The sequence below is a fragment of the Neofelis nebulosa genome, chromosome 18 (genome assembly GCF_028018385.1).
Source record: "Neofelis nebulosa isolate mNeoNeb1 chromosome 18, mNeoNeb1.pri, whole genome shotgun sequence".
NCBI lineage: Eukaryota > Metazoa > Chordata > Mammalia > Carnivora > Felidae > Neofelis > Neofelis nebulosa.
This window is the reverse complement of record NC_080799.1, coordinates 40423592-40444278: the sequence shown is the minus strand read 5'-3', so window position 1 is coordinate 40444278 and position 20687 is coordinate 40423592. Positions and strand designations below refer to the sequence as shown.

The 20687-nt window shown below is 43.0% G+C and overlaps 1 protein-coding gene across 23 annotated transcripts in view; it reads left to right on the top strand.

Moving 5' to 3' along the window:
- Positions 1-20687, top strand: part of RBFOX1 (RNA binding fox-1 homolog 1) — a 2070746-nt gene that overhangs the window by 478369 nt on the left and 1571690 nt on the right. For all 23 annotated transcript variants that reach the window (XM_058711264.1, XM_058711259.1, XM_058711245.1 and 20 more), the window contains one exon: positions 11979-12011. In XM_058711264.1, coding sequence (XP_058567247.1) covers positions 11979-12011 — 33 coding nt within the window. The remainder of the gene's footprint in view (positions 1-11978; positions 12012-20687) is intronic.

Here is a 20687-nt window from a genome sequence, read left to right as displayed (position 1 = left end):
AGGCTGCTCCTGGGGAGAAAGGGGTCAGGGCATACCCTTTCTGGCATCTCTGGACAAAGTGTGGGTCTCCAGAGAAAGTGGCAGCTGTAAGCTTTGGCAACTAACACTCATAGCCCCTGGGGGATCGATGCAATGGACCATCGAAGGGATCTGGGTGGGGTCCCACCTTTCCTCTCCCAGTGCACGTCCACCCATCCTTCAAGACCTAGCTCTTTATCACCTCCTTTTAAGACCCCTTTCTCTCTTCCTTATGTTCTGCCCTTAATCTCTCTGCATCCATGAGCTGTTTCCCTATGGCCGCCTTGGTTATAGCACTTACCACACTGTAAGATAATTATATATTTACAAATCAGACCTGCCTCAGCAAAAGAGACCTCTTATGGGATGAGAGAGGACAGCCAATGAGGTATCAGTTGAATGAGGGCAGTGCAGCGAGGGACTGGGTACACTGAGGTGAGAGATGGAGTCTGAGACTCTCCATTTCAGGCCCTGCTTGTGTTTTGTGTCCTGGGGTTGGGCAACTCTAATCTTCTAGCCAGGCATGGGAATTGCCTGGGAATGGCCAGGGGGGATGATGGAAAGTCAAGAGATTGCACAGTTACATTTCCCAAAAGATTAGGGGTGGGAGTAAAACCTGGTGAATATGCTGGGCCTCTGGCCTGGGGTATGGCTTGCCCTGATCCTTGCTTCCTTAGCTTTGGCAGGAAGGGCCCCTGGCCTGATCACCTAACCTAATCACTTACTCTGCAATTGTGCCTGACAACACACAGCCTGCCTTGGGGATTCCCACTGACAATGGTGTGCCTCATCTGCAGCAACAAGGGCCCCTCCTTAGGGAGAGATGACATTGCAAAGGAGCCCCCAGAAAAGAGAGATCAGCAGCCTGGGCCTGGTCCCGCTTAAGAGAGAGAAAATAGGGATGTAAAGTCATGGGGTGGGCAGCAGAAAGGCAGGGTAGCATTCTGGCTAAAGGGTGCTGGGTTTCAAATTCTGGCTCTGAAGCTCACCAGCTGTGTTAACTAGCATGAGTTCTCTCACCCTTTGTTTCCATGTCTTTAAAATGGGGATTGTAATGGTATGGAATTTGAAGGTGAGTTGGAGGATCTGATGAGATTCTATAGGGTGTTTGGCCAGGAGCACTAGAACATTTGGGCCATACAATTCTTTGTTGTGGGTATTTATCCTGTGTTGTAGGGTATTTAGCAGCATTCCTGTCCTCAACCTACTCAGTGATAGTAACCCCTTCCTTTTCTGTGACAACAAAAATGTCTCCAGACATTGCCACATGTCCCTTCAGGGGAAATTATCTCTGGTTGAGAATCTCTGAGCTACTACAGGTTAAGGGCCTTAAAATAGAGCCTGGCACATTTTAAACATCCATATATTAGCTATGGGTATCAATATTCTCATTAGTATCCTCATCACCAGTAGTAATAGTACATATGAGGATATCACCAGTCCTCAAATCTCAGTCCTTTAACACAGTTTATTTTTTTTCTCTTATCTATTTAATTCAGGTGTCCCTGGTGGTCTGACAACCCTCCACAAGGTGATTCAGGGATCCAGGCTTCTTCCAGCTCACAGTGTTCCCTTCCTCTTAGCCTTAGAGGGCCCCAGAGATATTTAGGAATTCCTGGGTAAATATTCAGAAATGTATTCAGAAATGCCTGGAGAGAGGTGCACTTGCCTCATAAGCTCCTTGGATTGAAAGTGACTTGCAGCAGTGTTGGTCACATTCCATTGATGAGAATGAGTCACATGGCACCGTCTAGTTGCAAGGGAGCCTGGGAAATGTAGTCCCTGGCTGGGCAGCCATTTGCCAGTGAGAATTCCACATGATGGAACAAGAAACATGAATCTTTGGTGGACTTTTATTCATTTCTGTCATTTATTAGCTGAAAGATCTAGTGGTCCTGGTCATTCTTATACCTGCCTTTATGTGGCCCCTTTGTGTTGCCTTGCAGTTTTCATGACCATGTTCTACTCTTCTTGGGTCCAAAAACGGGACTTGGTTGGCATAGCACTCTCAGAATCTGTGGGACGGAAGGAGAAAAGGTTGGAAAGAGGCAAGAACCAAACTAGCTCTGGAGTTCACTGGTCCCCTAGGGATCTGGGAATCACCAATCCCTGGGGAAGATATCATTAGGAAAAGGAGTTCTTGTAAGGAGGGATATTCTCCTAGCAGAACTGGTCTGGGGAGAACCCCATCATTCATGGGATATATGTATACCAGCCCTTTGTTTCTGCCCTCATGTCACTGATTCAAAAGTTAGGATCTCAGGAGAGAGGGGGACAGTGCTTGGTCATGTGTATATCCTCGTTGTCCTGGGAGATTGAGAAGAAGCATCCAGCCTCAAGATCCTCAACCTTGTCTGCTCATCAGAGTCCTGGGAGAGCTTTAGTGAGTACCATTGGCCAGTACCCTCCCCACATCAACAAAATCAGGATGCCTGGGGCTAGATCCTGGACAAACAGCATTTTTGTCCTGCTTTCTGTGACTCCAAACTGCAGTCAGCATTAAGTGTGGAAAGGGCCGCCTCAATTCACCTCCTCAGTGAGACCACACAAGCATAGAGGAGAGGTGATTTCTCAGAATGGAAATTGAGATGTTTTTAAGAAAAGAGAAGAGGGGCGCCTGGGTGGCTCAGTCGGTTAAGCGTTCAACTTCAGCTCAGGTCAGGATTTCGCAGTCCGTGAGTTCGAGCCCCATGTCGGGCTGTGGGCTGATGGCTCAAAGCCTGGAGCCTGCTTCTGATTCTGTCTCTCCCTCTCTCTCTGCCCCTCCCCCATTCATGCTCTGTTTCTCTCTGTGTCTCAAAAATGAATAAACGTTAAAAAAAAAACATTTAAGAAAAGAGAAGAGATACTGGGAACCAAAAATGACAAGTGTTCATACACCCAGAATGTGCCTTGGGTGTGAATTGTGCCCTGCATTCCCTTCCCCAACATAAAAACATTCAAGATCAGTGTGTGCTTTCCTCAACCTCCACCTATTCCCTTACTCTTGTCCAGGTGTTATGCCCTCTCCCCTCTCCAAGCCTTATATGCATTTTCACAGAGGACAGAGTTAGGGCTTTTTAACCTGAGGGAAAGCATCACCAATTATGGGATTCCAGCCACCATGACCATGAAGAAAGGAGATACCGGGTGGAAAAGGAGGGAGTGAGGAGTCCAGGGATGTTTCCATAGCAATTCAAATTTTACCATAAGGGCTTTGGAAGGAAGGGCTATTACAGCTAGGGTACCACCTGTGCTGCTCTCCATCTGTGGCTGATGGTGAAGAAGGGAAGGGAATGGATTTGGAGTCAGGCCAATCTGAGCTCACATTCCTACCCTGACTCTTAATTGCTACATTGTCTGGAAAAGTTTCCTGACTTATCTGGGCTCTTAGGTCCTACAACATTGCTAAAAGGGTGATAATAACCCCTACCCAGCAGGCTTTGAAGACTGAATGAGGGAGTATAAACAAAACTCAAAGCACAGTGCCTGATACGTGAAGTGTAATACAAAACCAGTGTTAGGTCTGTCATTGTGCCATTTCGAATCACATAGCCTAGATCCTCTGTAGAATCACTAATCCCTGGGGGAAGATATTATTAGGAAAAGGGTAGAATATTTGAAAGTTTTGAAAGGATTGGCAGGAACTAGATGGCGTCTAAATAATAACTGTGTAATTTTTTTTTTTTTTTTTTTTACTGGAGAAAACTTGGAAAACACCAGAGAGAAAGAAGAAAATGAAATATCCAGTTTTACCTCCCAAAGAAAAACACTGCTAATTATTTTTGGGGAAATAATTATGAAAATTTCCCACATTTCTTATTCGTGTTTTAACATAATTGAAATCATGGGGTATATGTCATTTACATTCTGGGTTTTTTTTCCTTAATATATAAGCATTTTCCTGTGTTATTTCAAACTTTGCTTAAGCATCACTTCAACAGGAATACAGTAGTCCCTGAAAAGGGGATGACTCACTAAGGTGAGTCAATCCCCTGTTGTTAGGTACCTAGGTAGTTGCCATTACACAAATGTTACAAAGCATTCTTTTGTGCCACAAACTTTTGCTGTATTTCCAATGTGTGATTAGGAGAGATTCCCAGGAGCCAAGAGCTATTGGGTCAAAGAGAAAGAAGAGTTTTAAAAGATCTTTATATTTCCAGATTTCTGAGCTAAATTTGAAAACAGACCCATATAAGCCTTTTTAAACTTTGTAGCCTGACCTCAGAAAGCAACGGGCTCTCTGCAAGAGACACAGATGGCAGCAGCTTACCCCCAAAGATTATAGGATCTGGTGGGAATGGGCTCAGGAAGCCCCAGCATCCCCTCCTGACACGAGCCCAGCCTCCTATGTGCCTCATAATTAAGCTTCAGATAATGTTTGCAATCTCTCAGTGTTTTCCAGCACGTGTCAGGGTGACTGATGGGCTCGTCACAGCTCAGACAGCCATCATCGTAGTGCTGTAACTACTTTAACCTTCTTAACACACTAACTTCAAGGGCAAACCAAGGGTGGAGATTTGTCAGCCCCTTCCTGCTCAGCCTCCCTACCATGGACGGCCTTTTCCTTTCCTCTCCCTGCCCTCCATCCTCTTGCTGCTCTCAATATCATCCACAAGATAGACCTAAGGCAGTTGTTTAACACCATAAGTAAAACTATTCTTAGGTTACAAGCTGCCAGAATTTTGAAGCAAGTGCGTGTAAATATTTCATTTCTGACACTGAAAGTTATTAAGAGAAACCTTGTGCATTTTCTAGAAGAATTTTAAGAGACGTTTATTCATTGGGCATGTCTGGAGCCTGTGGAATTTGTTTGGGGGGGCTGTTGAATATCATCTGTGAATGGGTTCTTTCCTTTTTTACACTCACATTTAAAAATCTGGGCTGAGTTATGGTGCCTCAGTGGCTGGAACCAAGTCCTGGGCTAGAAGGGAGGAGAGGGATGGCAGGGAGAGAGGAAGCTGCTTGCTTTCAAAAATACCCCTTTGGGTAGTCTGTTCACCGGCTGTTCCATGAAGTGCAGTGAAGTTTAAAATACCAGGTGTTAGGATTGCTGCTGTTACAGTTGCTATACCAAACTCATTGAAATGACAGCCGTCTTATCTCCAATTCCAACTCCATACCAGACATACCCATGAATCCACACCAAAAAAGGCAGTGAGATAGAGTTTTGTGTCCATTTTCTGAATGAGGAAACTGAGGCTCAAAGAAGTGAAGTTACTTTCCCTTGGCCATGCACACAGATTGTAAATGGTAGAACAAGGATTTACAAAGCCCAGGGATTTCTGATTCCAGAGCAACCCATATACATTTTGCCAGCTGGAAATCAAATTGAGCTCACCGAACATCTTCACTTGACAGTAAATCTGGAGTATTGCATGTATAAATGCACAACGAACAGCACAGTGCATGTGGTTCTGTGAAAGGAATGATAAACCCACCATTTACTATGTGCCAGGGACCGTGTCAAGGGCTTTGAATGTATGTTTTTGGTTAATTCTTAAAATGATCTTACAAAAACACATTTTCTATTTTGTAAGTGTACAATTACAGGTTTGGAGAGGATAAGTACCTTTTCTTGTGATCATCTGTTGTTGTGTGTCAAAGTATCCTAAAACCTAGTGGCTCAAAACAGCATCCATTTATTATAGCTCAAGATTTTTTGAGTCTGAAATCCAGGCATGGTGTGCCAGACATGAATTGACTGAAATTTCTTGGTGGCATTCATCTGCCAGATGGAAAGCTTGGAGGGTCCAAGATGGCCTCTCTTATGTGGCTGGCACTTTGGCCAGGGAGGCTGGAAGTTTAGACTTACCTGGGACTCTCCATCACAGTGTCTCAATGTGGCTTCTCCCAGGGGCCTCCGGGTAGTTGAACCTCTGACATGGCATCTGGGGGCACTCAGAGAGGGTTGCCATGGATACTAGTGGAAGATGTCAGTATTTTATGGCTGAGCCCAGAACTGAAATAACATCCCTTCTGCTCTAGTCTGTGGGTCAAGGTAGTTTTAGAGCCCACTCATATTCATGGGTTGGGAACAAAGACCTCACCTCTCAGTGGAAGAAGTACCCAGGAACATTTGGCCAGTTTCAATCACTACATGTGCCCAAGATGACATATCTGGAAAGTGGTAGAAATAGGTATTGAACCCAGGACTTGACTCTACAACCAGCCTTAGAGTCCCTAGCATCCAGAGAATATGACCATTGCTGGTAGAGATGCCAGTGTTTACTATTTAAGAGATAACATAAAACCAACACCACCATGGGGAAGAGTTTCTCTGTTCCCAGTTTACTGAGAAGTAAACTCTCAGATGAGGGAAGTGACCTCACTGCCACTCAGCTGCTGAGTGGCAGGAGCCCCATTTGTCTTATTTCACAGCCCAAGCATGTTTCTGCTTCATTACTCTTTGACGATAGCACCTGAAGGTATTCTGTGTACACCAGTGAAAACAACCCAGAGACTCAGTGAGTTCAAGTAAAGAGTTGACTCAGTTTGGTGAAGAATTCAAAACTCGTTGCTGGCCCCATTGGTCAAGGTGACTGAAATGTTTCCTGTTATCCCAGAATAGATCCTTAAGATCATATCCGAATACAAAGGAGTGCTGAGCATCTCTTATATTTGAGAGAGGGCCAAACATAAGGGCTCAGATACCTCCTCAGGGCTCTTTCAGAGGAACAAGCTAGGTCTGCTATAGATACAGAAGGTCAGAGGATTCTAAGGAGAGAGAGAATGATCAGTGTCAACTTGGAGAAAAGCTGAATTCTGAGGGGATCTTTTGTAGATATTGGGGAGTGAGCAGTAAGACTGTGTGCTCATGCAGCTTCTTTGCTGATGGTCCCTTTCTGCTTATTCAAGCAGAGGGAGAAAATAAGAGAGTGGCTATGAAGGATGGGAACAGCTTTAGTCTCAGCTTTGGTCTCATGAACCAACCAGTGAGTTTCCTCAGTGTCAAGAGGATACCACAGAAGATCAGGGTTTGAGACACCTGGCTCGTGCACCCAAGAGGACCAGCTGCAAAGTGAGGGGAACTTAGCACCAAGAGACTGAATTATGCTCACAGAATTAATCATGAGGAGAAATTGGAAGAGATTGGACAGAGGTGGATTTTCTATCAGGGAACCATGCAGAGAGGTCTTGAGCAAGGCAGTGATGCAGTGAAGAGGTGTGGCCAGGCCTGCTGGCTCTGCTGTCCCTATTCTCCTCTTTGACATACAGACTGACGACATGTCCACACCCCCTTGCCATTGTATATGGCCACTTGACTGAGCTCTAGCCAGTAGAATGTGGGCTGCAATGCCTGACATTTCTGGGTCTGGTTCCTAAAGACCACCATTTTGCTCCTCCATATGTTTTCCTCCTCCTGGATGGCTAGTATGAAGATGACCATAGTGACCATGGAAGCCACATATTAAAGATGCAGAGCCTCTTTCAGCCTGAATCCCTGGATGATCATGTGGAGGAGAGCTGGCCTCTAATGTTCTTCCACCTGGGACTATTACGTGGGCAAGAAACGAATACCCATTGTGTCGAACCATTACACATTTGGTTCTATCTGTTGCTGCAGCTTCCGTGTCCCTAGCAAATATACGAGGCCTGCACCCATAATTTCCCCCCAAAATCCATTGTGCTCCCATGAAGGTATAGAGAATCATAGAGACCTGGGTTCAGTTCACTGCTGTACCAGAAAAGTAATTTGACTTATTTGGTCCTTTTCTAGATCCATTTAAAGTGAGCTTTATGCGTTGAATCAGCTAATAAATTATTTTGTGTCCTTAAGCTATTTAGAGTTGTTTCTATCCCATGCTATCAAAAAAGGCCTACCACTATCCTTGCAAAAGTAATAGAGTGGTACCCCAAAATGTTCAGCACAGAAGGTTGAATAGTTTGGAACAACAGAATCCCAGATGGTATTTGGGTATCTCAGACTCAGGTGCTTAGGAGACTAAGTGGGTATGCCTGAACAGTGATCTTCCCTCGAATCAATTAACTTAGTCCTGGTATCTACTCATCTGTGGGAAGACCTCGGAGGGAATCCATTATCTACATTGTGTGGGCATAATCCGTATATGGGTTTTGAAGACAGTTTTGAAGTCTGATCTGTGTTCAAACCCTGCCTCTGACACTCTATAGTGTGGAAGGGAGCTTAGCGTTCCAACCTCAGCTTCCCTGTCTGAAAATGTAGCAGGAGAGCCTGCTGCTAGAGTTGAGGTGAGGATCTCCAGGTAATCATGTATGTCAAGTTCCTAGCACAAGCAAGGAGGAAACCCTTAACATCAGCCTTTGCAATTTCAAACACTTACAGAGAAATGGAAGAAGAGGAAGGAAATGATTAAAGGATGGGAAATGGCTGGAACAAAGCTTTAAGGAGTGTCCTGCCGGGAGTTTCTGGCAAGCCTTCTGTGCCTTGTTAGGGTGCACTGAATGGCTCACCTCAAACATGGCTCTAATCATATCAGGCCCCACTGGAAACTCTCTGATGGCTGCTGCTGACAAGATAAAAGCCAAAAGCCTTCACCTGGCACTTACAGCCCCTACAGATGAGCCTCATTCATCCAGCTGGCTTCTGCAGTCCGTTCTAGGTGCCTGACATACCACAGCAGATCACAGACGGGCCCCTAGGTCTGTGGGTGCCACATTCCTGAATAAGCCCTGAGCTATGTGTGTTAGAAGTGAATCTAACATAATTAGGACTATAAAATCAACCTCCCCTCAGTGTAGTATCTAGAGGGTTCCAGTAACTTTCACCATTTGCTTCTTCTCTACTTACCTGATAGGTGGAATTATAAATCCTAAGTACTATTTGTCTCCATTTGGCCAAAAGCCACACCACTCCCTATCAATGACCATATGACCCAGTTCCTACTTTGTCATATGAATGGTGGAGAGAGTTGGGTTTAGTTCACTCTTCAGTGAGAGCAAGAAACTCAGCATATTTCTAAAGTCTTATTAATATTGAGGCACCATAAAGCTTTATTTTTATCCTATTTTATTTTTTTAATTTGTTTAATGTTTATTTATTTTTGAGAGAGAGGGAGTGAGTGCGAGTGGGGAAGGGGCAGAGAGAGAGAGGGAGACACAGAATCTGAAGCAGACTCTGGGCTTTGAGCTGTCAGCCCAGAACCTGATGTGGGGCTCAAACTCAGGAACCGTGAGATCATGACCTGAGCTGAAGTCAGAGGCTTAACTGACTGAGCCACCCAGGCACCCCAATTTTTTATCCTATCTTAAATTTATGTTTATTTTGGCAAGTAATATCTGGGTACATTCTCACTGAAAAAATTTCAAACAATTTGGAAAAAGAAAGTTCCCCACAACTTTTTTCAACCCATCAATTATCAGTCAAGTTCCAGTTTCTTCCTCAGAGGTAGACCTTTGTTAGCTTAATGAGTATTCCTCCTAGACATTTTTCAGACATATATCTATGTGCAGGGAGGCAGGGAGGAGATGAGGAATGTATAATGCATGTAGACTTGAGAGTTTTCTTTAGAGATTGGTACAATTTTGTGTCCTGTTCCCCATCTTTTCTTTTTCATTAATAGCATGTGCTGTCCAGTTTTTCATGTCAGAACACTACAAGAAACATAATATTCTAACTGTGTGTAATATTTTACAGTATGGATGTACCATAATTGGTTTGGCTTAGAGGATCATAAATTTGGAGTCCCCAACAGCTACATCCAGACTACATATGTGTTTTGTTTGGCCAGAACCATAGCTACCCTGTTTTAAATTAAATCCAATGGATTCAGGTAGAGTATGCAATCTCTGATTTCCACACAGGCCCCACCATTCCCTATTATCTTATAGGCAGCCCACTTTATACATTTTGATTACTTCCCTGACCCCTGCAGGCATTTGAGTATTCAAACTCAGTATTTTAGTCATTCTTTCATTTGTGGATGTTTAAAATTTTTTAGAAATGTATTGTTATCTTGAACAATGCTGCAGTCAATAGCCATATCGATGCCTCCCTCTATATATTTACCTAAGGTAGATGTAAGAATTGGATTTGCACAAAATCAGGAGACACACAGGTTAGGAGACACACTAAAATTATAAAGTGGAGAAAATCCAGGTCAGCTGAGAACTGTGTGGTCTAAGTGCTCCGTGAAGCATGGAGAGAGGCATACTGCTTAAGACCTGTAGCTGCTAAATATCATGCTCCCCTTTCATATTCCCACTGGTTTTTAGCAGGGAAATGCATGTCTCTGCAGGTGTACACACACACACACACACACACACACGCACACACGCATGCACACACACACAAGATTGTGTAGCATCCAGAGCATCTGTGGCAAATTGCTTGGGAATGAGCTCTTCTCCCAGCCCCAGTTCTGAAAGGGCTCCAGAGCAGAAGCCAGGAGCAGAGAGGCTCTGAGCTCTGACATTGATTACACCTTGGAGCGTTTCTCCAGGCCTGGCCCCTGGATTCATGGTTTGGCAAGCTTCAGGCCGTGGCTAATGGACTCTCTTGGCTGAGGTCATTTGAAGGCTGGCCTCCCATTTAGGAGGCTAATGATGCGTGAAGCTGCCCACTGGGCAGCAAGTAGCTCTGTCTGAGCTACTTCTGGGCCTGATGTTTAGATGAGGGCTAGACTTGATACCTTGAGGTGAGCGTGGGAGAGGTGCTGCTGGTAGCTGGGCCAATATGAGCTACAGGGACTGGTCAGCTAATTTAGGAAGACATAGATTCCTAAGCATTTTGTTGGAGTCACAACTGTGAGCTAGTATTGATCAATATCTTAGTGTGGGCTGCCATAACAAAATACCATAGCCTGGGTGGATTAAACAACAGAAAAATTTATTTCTCACAGTTCTGGAGACTGGAAGTCCAAGGTCAAGGTACCAGCAGAGTTGGTGTCTGGTGAAGGCTGTCTCCTTGGGTTACAAATGGCCTCCTCCTTTTTCTGTCCTCATATAGCCTTTCCTTAGTACATACAGGTGGAAAGAGAGAGGAAGGAAAGGGAAGCCAGCTCTTGGTGTCTCTTCTGATAAAGATACTAACGCCATCAAGAGGACCCAACCCTCGTGACCTCATCTAAATTGAATTATCACCCAAAGGCCCCATCCCCAACTATCATCACATAGGGGGGTTAGAGCTTCATGAGTTTTAGAGTGACATAATTCGGACCATAGCTGTCTGGTAGGAAAATATGGCTGAGTTTGGTCAAGTCAACCTTGGATATAAGATAGAAAGTTTCAAGATAGAAAGCAGAAAAAAAAAAATCCTGTGTGCCCCTGGAGAGGAGACCCTTATAGGCTTATATGAACAATGGTGGGTGGTGTTGGAATCAAATCCTTTGGTAGAGAATGGGCTGTGGGTAGGACCCTGAAAGTCCATATGATGTTATCTTGGGTTTTAATTTAATTTCCCCTACTTAATAACATTCTGGTCTTGGAAAAATTAACTTTTTAAAAATCTCATGTTATCATCTATGAAATGGGAATAAAAGTTGTCCTGGAGATTAAATGAGTCAGACAATAAATGTGAAGTTGGCACAATGCTTTCTTTTACAATATTTTGAGGCATTTTTAAAACAGAAAACTATATTTGCTGTAGTTTGTAGTTTTACTTTCCCATAGCACTGATTTGAAACTTTAAGCAAAAAAAAAAAAAAAAACCCTCAAAAATGTCTTCAATGCCTTTGCCTTTTCAATGTTCATTTAATCATTATCAGTGCATGGGCATTGCACACAGCCCTCCCCCTTTTTTTTTCTGGCAAGATGGTTATAATGTGTTGAAAATATTAATTATCTTCTTCACCTTATACACAGGACTAGAAAAACAAATCTTGTTGCTGTGCTTGGTAGAAGAAAAAGTCCCTTTGTGTGTGTGTGTGTGTGTGTGTGTCGCACTCATTGTCCCCTTGGGTCATAACAAATTATTGATGCCAGTTCCTTTAAAAAGACAATTAATCCAATTACCTTCTTGTTGAATCAATACTAATGTCTTTTTTTTTTTCTTTAACTTTCAGGTTTCGACAAGCCTGGCTGCCAGCAAAGCTGAGGTAGGAAATGTGGTTTTGCTATCTCTTTGGAGGACATTTTGATGTGGTTTTCTTCTGTGATGCAGTGAAATAGGTATCCTAGCTGTGATCTGCTCTGTGCAGTCTCCTGGTTGTTTGGATGGGGTGTTGTTAGTTGGCTAGTTTCCATGGTGCTGTGTTTGGGGTTGAAGAGGTATGCGCTGAGTAGTCCTGTAAAGGTGGTTTGTGGTTTCAAAGTCAGGTGTCCTGTTTGATTCTGTCTTGGTGACTTCAGAGTCTGTCTGTATGTACACATTATGATTCCAGCTCCATTAAGATAAGCCCTTGCTTTGGCAGCGAGACCTCCTTCTGTCTCTGTGCTCTTCTCCCATTTCCTCTCTCCTCTTCCTCTCCCTGCTCATCCTCTGAGGCACCAAGGGAACTGTGGCTGGTGCTGGTGATAAAAAAAGATACTGGTCAGAGGTCACCAGCAAGATGACCATCATTGGGACTTGTATGTGATGTCATTTAATGAGTATCTCCAAAATATATCCAGTGCCACAGGGCACTCAGGCTCCTAATCCCAAGTTATTGTGTGGGTAAAACAAGAAGCATTGACCTCAGCTCAGGAGCCTGGGTTCTTTGTGGCCTTGTGCATCACTGTAACTTCTGAGACTCACCCTCCTGGTGTGCCCAATGAGGATAATAACATCTCCTTTGGATCCATAACTTGGGTGTGGAGGCAGATTCTGTCATGGTTCTACAAAATGTAAGGGGAGACCATTGTCAAATAGTGGAAGCCCCAGGTGAATATCTGCATCCTTGGATGCGATAGTTTGGTGTGCAAAAGTTTTCCAGGAACTGATGTGCATTGGTGGTGTAAATGTTACTTTGGATGCCTAGTGAGGCAGATATTTGGGAAGCAGATCATTTGGAGGGTAATGGAGTGGGAAACAAAAAGAAGGGGTGGAGGTAAGGAGCCACTAGTATCACCTGCTTTCCATGATCTTGTTACCAATGACTCAAGCCAGTCATTTACCTCCCCAAACTTAGTTTCCTTGTTTTCAGAATGAGAATGATAATACACATCACATGAGGTTTTTGAGAGCATTAAAATGGCATTGGGAGTGTTTACTCTTTTAGTCTGCTGTAACTAGAAATCTACTTTTTGTGTATTCAGCATGAATATATGTAAGGCTTTACATGTATCATCTTATAAAATCCTTATGAAATCTTGTGATGTACACACTATTATAATCTTTATTTTACAGAGGATTAAATGGAGTCTCAGAAAACACAGTAGCTTTCCCAGTCATTCAACTAGTGAGTGATAGAGCCAGGATTCAAGGTGGGGTACAAAGTATTGGCTCTTAACTGCCATGCTATGTGTCTTTGTTCAGGCTGCTGTAACATGATCACATAGAATGGGTGGTTTAAACAGCAGGAACTAATTTCTCACAGTTATGAAGGTTGGGAAATCCAAGGTCAAAGTGCTGGCAGATCTGATGTCTGGTGAGGATGCTCTTCCTGGTTTGCAAGATAGCCACCTACTGGTTGTATCCTTGTGTGGCCAGAGAGCAGAGAGAGGAAGCAAGCTCTTCTGTCTCTTCTTAGAAGGGCACTAATCCCATTCATAAGGGCTTCACCCTTATGATCTGATCACTCACAAAGGCCCCACCTCCTAATACCATTGCACTGGAGGTTAGGATTTTAACCTATGAATTTTGGGAGGACACAAACATAAAATTCCCCAACACTACATAAACCTGGTGCATAGTGGGTGTTCAGTAAATGTTAGCAATGTCAATCCTTAAAGGCCAGTCCTGCTTTCTAGATCATACCCGAATGCCTGTCCAGCCTCTCTGGTCACCACCACGGACAGCTGCCTGTGTCTTGTGACCTTCTGTCTTGCATTCCCTTAAAGGGTCTCACATTTGTGTCCCATTTGGCGATTTAAAACAAACAACAATAAAAACACCTTTACATATGTTGTCCTTTTTCAATTTCGCAGAAATGGCATATGGGAAGATATTGTTCCTGCCATTTTCAGATTTAAAAATGAAGTTTTAATGATCTGGTAATTCCATGCCTACTTGTGTGCCCAAGAAAAATGAATGCTTATGCCCAGCAAAAAATGTCCACAGGAATTTTATCATAGTCAAAAACTGTAAACAAACCACATGTCCATTAATAGGACAATAGATAAATAAACTGTGGTATATCCATGCAATGAGTACAAGACAGTAATGAAAAAGAATTTTTATATATCTATGAAACAGCAATCTCAGAAACATGTTGAGTGAAAAAAATGAGAATGACAGATTACACTGTGATTTTATTAACATGCATTTAAAACCAGCACTCCTCTCTGGTGATAAAAGTTAACAATAGTAGTTACCTCTTGGAGGTGCTGACTGAGCAGAGGCTCAAGAGAAGTTCTTGGGATGATGGAGATACTCATCACCATTACCTGGATGTGGTTACACAGGTAACCAGCACATGTAGAATTTATAGAGCACCATGTTAAAATTATGCACTTTATAGTATGAAATTTGTATACCAAGAGGAGGAGGAAGAGGGGGAGAAAGGAAAGGAAAGAAAATACAAACATTAAAAATATAAAACAGGATAATGAAAAAAAAAGGATGATCAGGTGGAAAAGGTGGGATAAAAGTGTAGGAATGCTCAGCATATAGACAAAACTGTAGATCAAAAAAAGCCAAAATTCACTCACTCATCCCTCCCTTCCTTCCTTCCTTCCTTCCTTCCTTCCTTCCTTCCTTCCTTCCTTCCTTCCTTCCTTCCTTCCTTCCTTCCTTCCTTCCTTCCTTCCTTCCTTCCTTTTTGCTCCAGATTCTAATTCCCAGATGGAACAGGTTTTAAAAAACACATGAAACTTTTTCTTTCTCCTAACCATTGTTTCTAAGACTAAATTGTAATTGCTGTAACCTGAACATATTTTTTGCACTACTGCAGGGAAGTAACCTTTTATTAATTGAATTTCTAATGGCAATTCATCAAAGCGAGCGATCACCGTTATTTAATGCATGATCCATATTCATGGCATGTTCTGTTAGGTAAATAATAGTGGCTCTGGGAAGGTGCTTCTGTGAGGTCTTTTCCTTCTCAAATGACTTTCTTTTTTCCTAAGTACAGACAAACAGTTGTAATTGAAGCAGAACAAACCCCACCTGTGGAGGAGTCATTGGTTAAAGGGAGACAAGAAGAATTACAAACCCACAGAATCAGTGAGAATGAATGGCTTTGCCAGTTCCCTTTCTCTCTACAGATTGACAGTGAATATGTGAATAACGTTTGCTAAATCTGGACTTTGAAAACATGACAGCAAGCTGTTTGTGCCAATAATTTTTCATGGCATATGCCACTCCTCCCCGCACCACACACAGTTTTAATAAGATGGCACATGGACTATTGAGAAATGTTAAAACCCTGCAGAGGAAAGAGCTTTATCTTCTGACCAAATTCTGCCCAGCAATGTTTATGACAGCTGAAGAATTTATCTTAAATTCCCTCTGCTAGCCGCAAAGCACATGGCCCTTTGTCTCTGAGCAGCCTGTAAGAACCAAACTAAGATGTCACATACATAATATAACAGATAAATGGCCCAATTTCCATGTCCACATGATGAATGGAATGCAAGTTCAGCACACACATATTTGCACATTAATTGGCCCTGCATGGTTCCATTTTGTTCCTAAGTTGCTACTGTATGTCTCGTGGTCTCCTTCCCCTTCAGAATCATTAAGCTTGTTTTATCGCACAAATGCATACACATTTCCCCCCTATTTATCGTCACGCAGCTTGCCCTGCTGAGAGAGAACCAAGTAACCTGGGCATAGCCATCGGATTGCAAATGCCTACATCTGAGTTCTCTCCACCACCAACTGCACATTAACACAAAGATCTGAGACCCAGCCCCACAGTTGGTTATGCTGACAGGCAAACAAAGGAGGTTGCAAGCGAGGATGTTTGGGAAAAAAATCATTTCTATTCAGTTAGCAGTTGGTTTCTTGCCTCACCTTAATGATTTCCTGTTGATAATTTAATGGCAATATAAACCCAGTGGAGGGCCTCAATTTTGATAAATTGGCCTGCTCCTATTTCATGGCAAAGGAACCGGACTGAGATTGATTGATATTATAGTTTTGCCATCCCAAATAATTGCAGTGGCCAACAGTGCAGGTGGTAAAGCCCAGGGGCCTTCAGGAAACGTAGGTAGAACCTCCCTCCCACTAATCCTTTTTTCCATCCAGAAGGAAACTTTATCCCAGGCCAAGGAATCATTTATTTTTCCTGTCTCAACCCTGAGTCTCAGGGCTTCAGAGCCCTGTAAGCGCTCTGGCCCGTGTGGGGAGAAACCAGTACTTTGAAAAGGGACTGAGTTTCTTTGTGGGCAAAAGATCAATCCTGGCCATTTCAGGTCACCTGAGAAGCCAGAATATTTTATAAAGAAAAGCTGAGCTATTGCATGGACAAGGTTACAGTGCAAAGAACGCGAGCGTTGAAGTCTCTTCGATGGTGTATGAATCATGAGTCCACATCTTACAAGTCAGGTGCCTATGGTCAAGTCACTTGCCTGCCAGATAAGTTTCTCATCATTAAATTGGGGAAAATTAAACCACCCCAAAGATTGGTTTGAATTTTAGAGCTTGATGATCTATATGCATTGCCTAAGATAGTACCTGTCACAAAATAAATATTCAGCATTTATTATTTTATTTCCTCACACAACTCCTGTCTTTTATCTATTATATAAAGCAAGACAGTGTATCAATAAGCTCATTCAAAATTTACTTTGAGACCTGTAACTTTGAAAACTTGCAGTGAAGGTTTTGTACCATGGCTGACCCAGACCCTAGCCAAGCAGAAGTTTAGTTACATGGCTTAATTCATATTAGAGTTCATGGCCCCTTTCTCTCTACCAAAAACAAGATCCACTTGAAGATTAGCAACTTTCCAATGGGCACTCTTGGCCTTGTCTGATTTTACCTAATTACACTTTGATAGTCCTCCCTGTCCTTGAAGCCAGCTTAAAACAATATTTTACAGAACCTTAACAATCACCTGGCTTTAATTCAAGGGCCTAGAATTCTCAGTTGGAGATATTGTTGGCATGTTTTTAATTTGATGGATATTTAACTGACAGCATTTATATACTAGGCACAGCACTAGGCACTGGACACATATAGAACTTTGATGTGCAGTCACACCCGCAAAGAACACATGTTCCAAAGTGGGGTGGGAGGGTTATATCATAAATCCTATGGTCTCCATTGTTTTATGAGCACCAGAGTATTCACAAGAGTAAAACTCTCTCCTTAAGCTGTACTCCATATTTGGGAAGTTTTGAATCTGAGTTCAAATGTCAGTGAGTTAGATAGGAGCGAGGTATCTATGGAGGCTTCCCATATAAAGACTGGAGCCTTGAAAAGTAAATTAGGTCATCATCTAGTAAAGAAGAGTGGAGAACATGAGAAAAGGTACAGATGGGAAAGAGTTCGCATGGTCAAGGAATGAGCATTAAAGGGAGTGTGGGAGCAGCAAAGGAGAGTGGAAGTGATCATAGTGAACATGCAGAAACCAAGGCCAAGTATCCTCACGCAAGTCAAAGAGGAAGAGGTTACACGGAAGAGGTGAGGGCACTGAATAATTCACTAAGGTCAAGGAGAGTGAGCACTGGACTGATGGCACTGGGTTTGGCAAGTATACAATCCTCAGTGTTCTCAACAACAACCTTCCCATTGTAGGTCGTGGAAATAGAAGCTAGATTTGGTGGCTTAAGGAATAAATGGAAAGAGAAGACACATAAGCACAATATACACCAGCCTTTCAAGGGCCAAGTGATGGAGCCAAGCGAATGTAGCCTCTTTGATGTGAAGGAATTTTGAAGATGGCAGAGGCTTGGGTGTATTATAGCCCTGGAGGACAGGCCTCAGAGGTTATGAGGATAGGATCAGAGCATAGATGGGGTTTACCCACTGGTGGTGACCAAAGTATCCCTGAGGGTATGTGCTTGGATCCCCATTGTGTCACCAGGGCTCAGCACCTGTGCCAGAGAACTATGGCATTAATGGGACTGAAAAAAGGACATTTTCCCTCTGTGACATTGAGAAACAGAAAACGGAGAGTAAGTATGGATAAATTTGAAGGAAGAGAAATTGAAAGATGTTATGCCTGGAAGCTTTCATTGTCCCAGCGAATAGTAGGGGGAAATTTATGTGCTGAGAATAAGGGGAGCAGAGGTAAAATTGGTGGTTAAAGAGGAAAGATAGGCAGAAGGAGGGAACATGATGGTGGGAGGCTGATTGATTAGGGAGTTCTGTCTGGCAAATCAGCATGGGTAAGCATCTGAGCAGGAAGAGGAACAGGAACTGCCAGCAGCAGTACTGAGCACCGTGGCTGTCATTCACTACATGCGTAGCGAGTGCCAAGCACTGTGTTGTCTTCCCAACAGTCTTTAAAATGCATGTCACTGTCTATGTTGTACGGAGAAGGAAACCAACACTGAGCAGTGGTGTAGGCTGACCAAACTTAACCAAAGAATTAAACAGCAGGGCCAGTGTGTGAATCAGTCTGTCTCACTACAATGCTGGGATTGCTTCCATTGTGAACATAACTGTTGTGAGGATGTAGTGTGGAGTTCAAACCCCAGCTCCGTCATTTCTTATCTGTAGTCCCTGCTAGCGGCAAAACTCAGCGAAATTACTTAACCTTTGCATGTTTCATTTGTCTTCTCCATAGAATGAAGATAATTAAAGAATGAACCTTATAGCTTTTTTGTGAAGGTGAAAAGGCATAATATAGGGTATGGAAGGTAATTACCATATTACCTAATGCATAAATAGCTCTTAATATATTCCAGTCATCATAGTTGTTTTTGTTAGTATCATTGGGAGCTCATTCTAAGCCACAGTAGGAAATAGCAGAGGAGCCAGCTAGAACCAGTTTGTAGACTCTAAACCAAATGGAAGCATTAGTTCCAAAGCCTTCCAAAAACACCTTACTCCATGGAAATTAATTAAGGGTTCCTGGAAAAGGTGAGCAATTAAAAAATTCTCTTTCCATTAGTTTTATCAGAAAAAAAAATGGGTGTTTGTGGTTTTTGAGGATGAGTTAGAAGGATCTCATTATTTGCATGTTGCAATGAGTTAATGAAGAAAAGTAAGTAACCAAAGGGGAAAAAAAGCACATTTTATAGACCTTATATTATTAATTTAACCCTTACAAGAACCCTATGAAGTAAATACAATTACTATTTTCCTGTTTTACAGAGGAGCAAACTGAGGCTCAAGGTAGTTAGTTAAATGAGTCACAGAGGTAGCAGGAGGAGGATCAGGAATCACATCCATGACTGTTAGCTGAGGTGACAAGGAGGGGAAGGAGGGGAAGCTAGCAGTTACCTCTCATCTCTTGGAAGCAAAGTTTGGGCTTTTCAACTCTTGAGAGAAAAATCCAGTCTCTCCTCTTCTGAATTTTCTCTTCTTGCAAGCTTTCACAGCCGCAGCTCAACCAACCTCATTGACTCTCTGTTTTAAGATTTTGTGAGTGTTCTGTGATCACAAAACTCATTCCCACACCATGAATTATTTCGTACAGTTTTGACACCATTTATTTCCATAGCATTATACATTCCAACCTTCTGACTGTTTAAGATCAAAAGATGTGCTCCAGGCTCACATTTCACTCTCGCTCTCAGATGCAATCCACTAAATTGGACTGAACAGTGGAGGCTCCAGCCTGTCATAGTCTGTAATGTTGCATAATTCCAAGGGCTCAGCATGTTTTATCAATGGTGAAGGAGAAATGGGCTTAGCCACAGTGGGAGGGCTTCTGTGGAGGAGATAGGAGAAGGCTTGGAAATAGCAGCTGAAGGGCAGTGTTGGGATGTTCAGAAGCACCCCAGGGGGGGTAGGGAGTTCCACTGGTTGACTGTGGAAACGAAGGGCAAGGGCAAGGATTAACAAAGGGTCATTGATGAAGGAGGAGGTCCAAGTAGGCAACTACTTGGGTGTCTGGAACTGAGCAGACTTTGTGTACATTAGCAGATGGACCTCTTTGGAGTCCATGCATTAAGTCAACAAACTTAAAGAGCATCTACTATTCTATAGCTATACCTTTAAACCCTGGTCACTTAAAATCAGTAAGACATTTTCCTTCCCTGAAAGAGCCTGTAATCAAGTTTAATATGTGGATGGGTGAACAGATGTTTTTAGCAAAGTTCTAAAGTAGAGCAGGGATCACGGAGAGAGTGAACACATACATGGGATGATCAAGTCTCCTGGGACTCTCGAGAGACTTCCAGAAGAGGTGAGGCTTCCTTTCCCACCCATCCATGTGCCCTAGCTCTAAGATCATAATGAGGTATTGAAGACTCTATACCTGGGTACCACACTCTATGGCATATTTCAGTAATCTGGAACAAGTCTGAGAAGCAGCAAAGAGACTGCTCTGGGTTGACTATGTATGTGAGTAAGAGGAGAATTGGAAAGTCAGTTGGACATGTAGATTGGCATGTGATAATGGGACATTGGAAGGGACTCTTCATGATGATGATAATGGTAGGTGCTAGTGGTGGTGAGAACAGCCAACATGTGTTGAGTGCCCACTGTATGTGAGGGAGAGTGCCAAACATTTTACATGGACTACCTTGTTTGTTCCTTCCAATAAACTTGGGTGGATGAGTGTTAATATAACCTT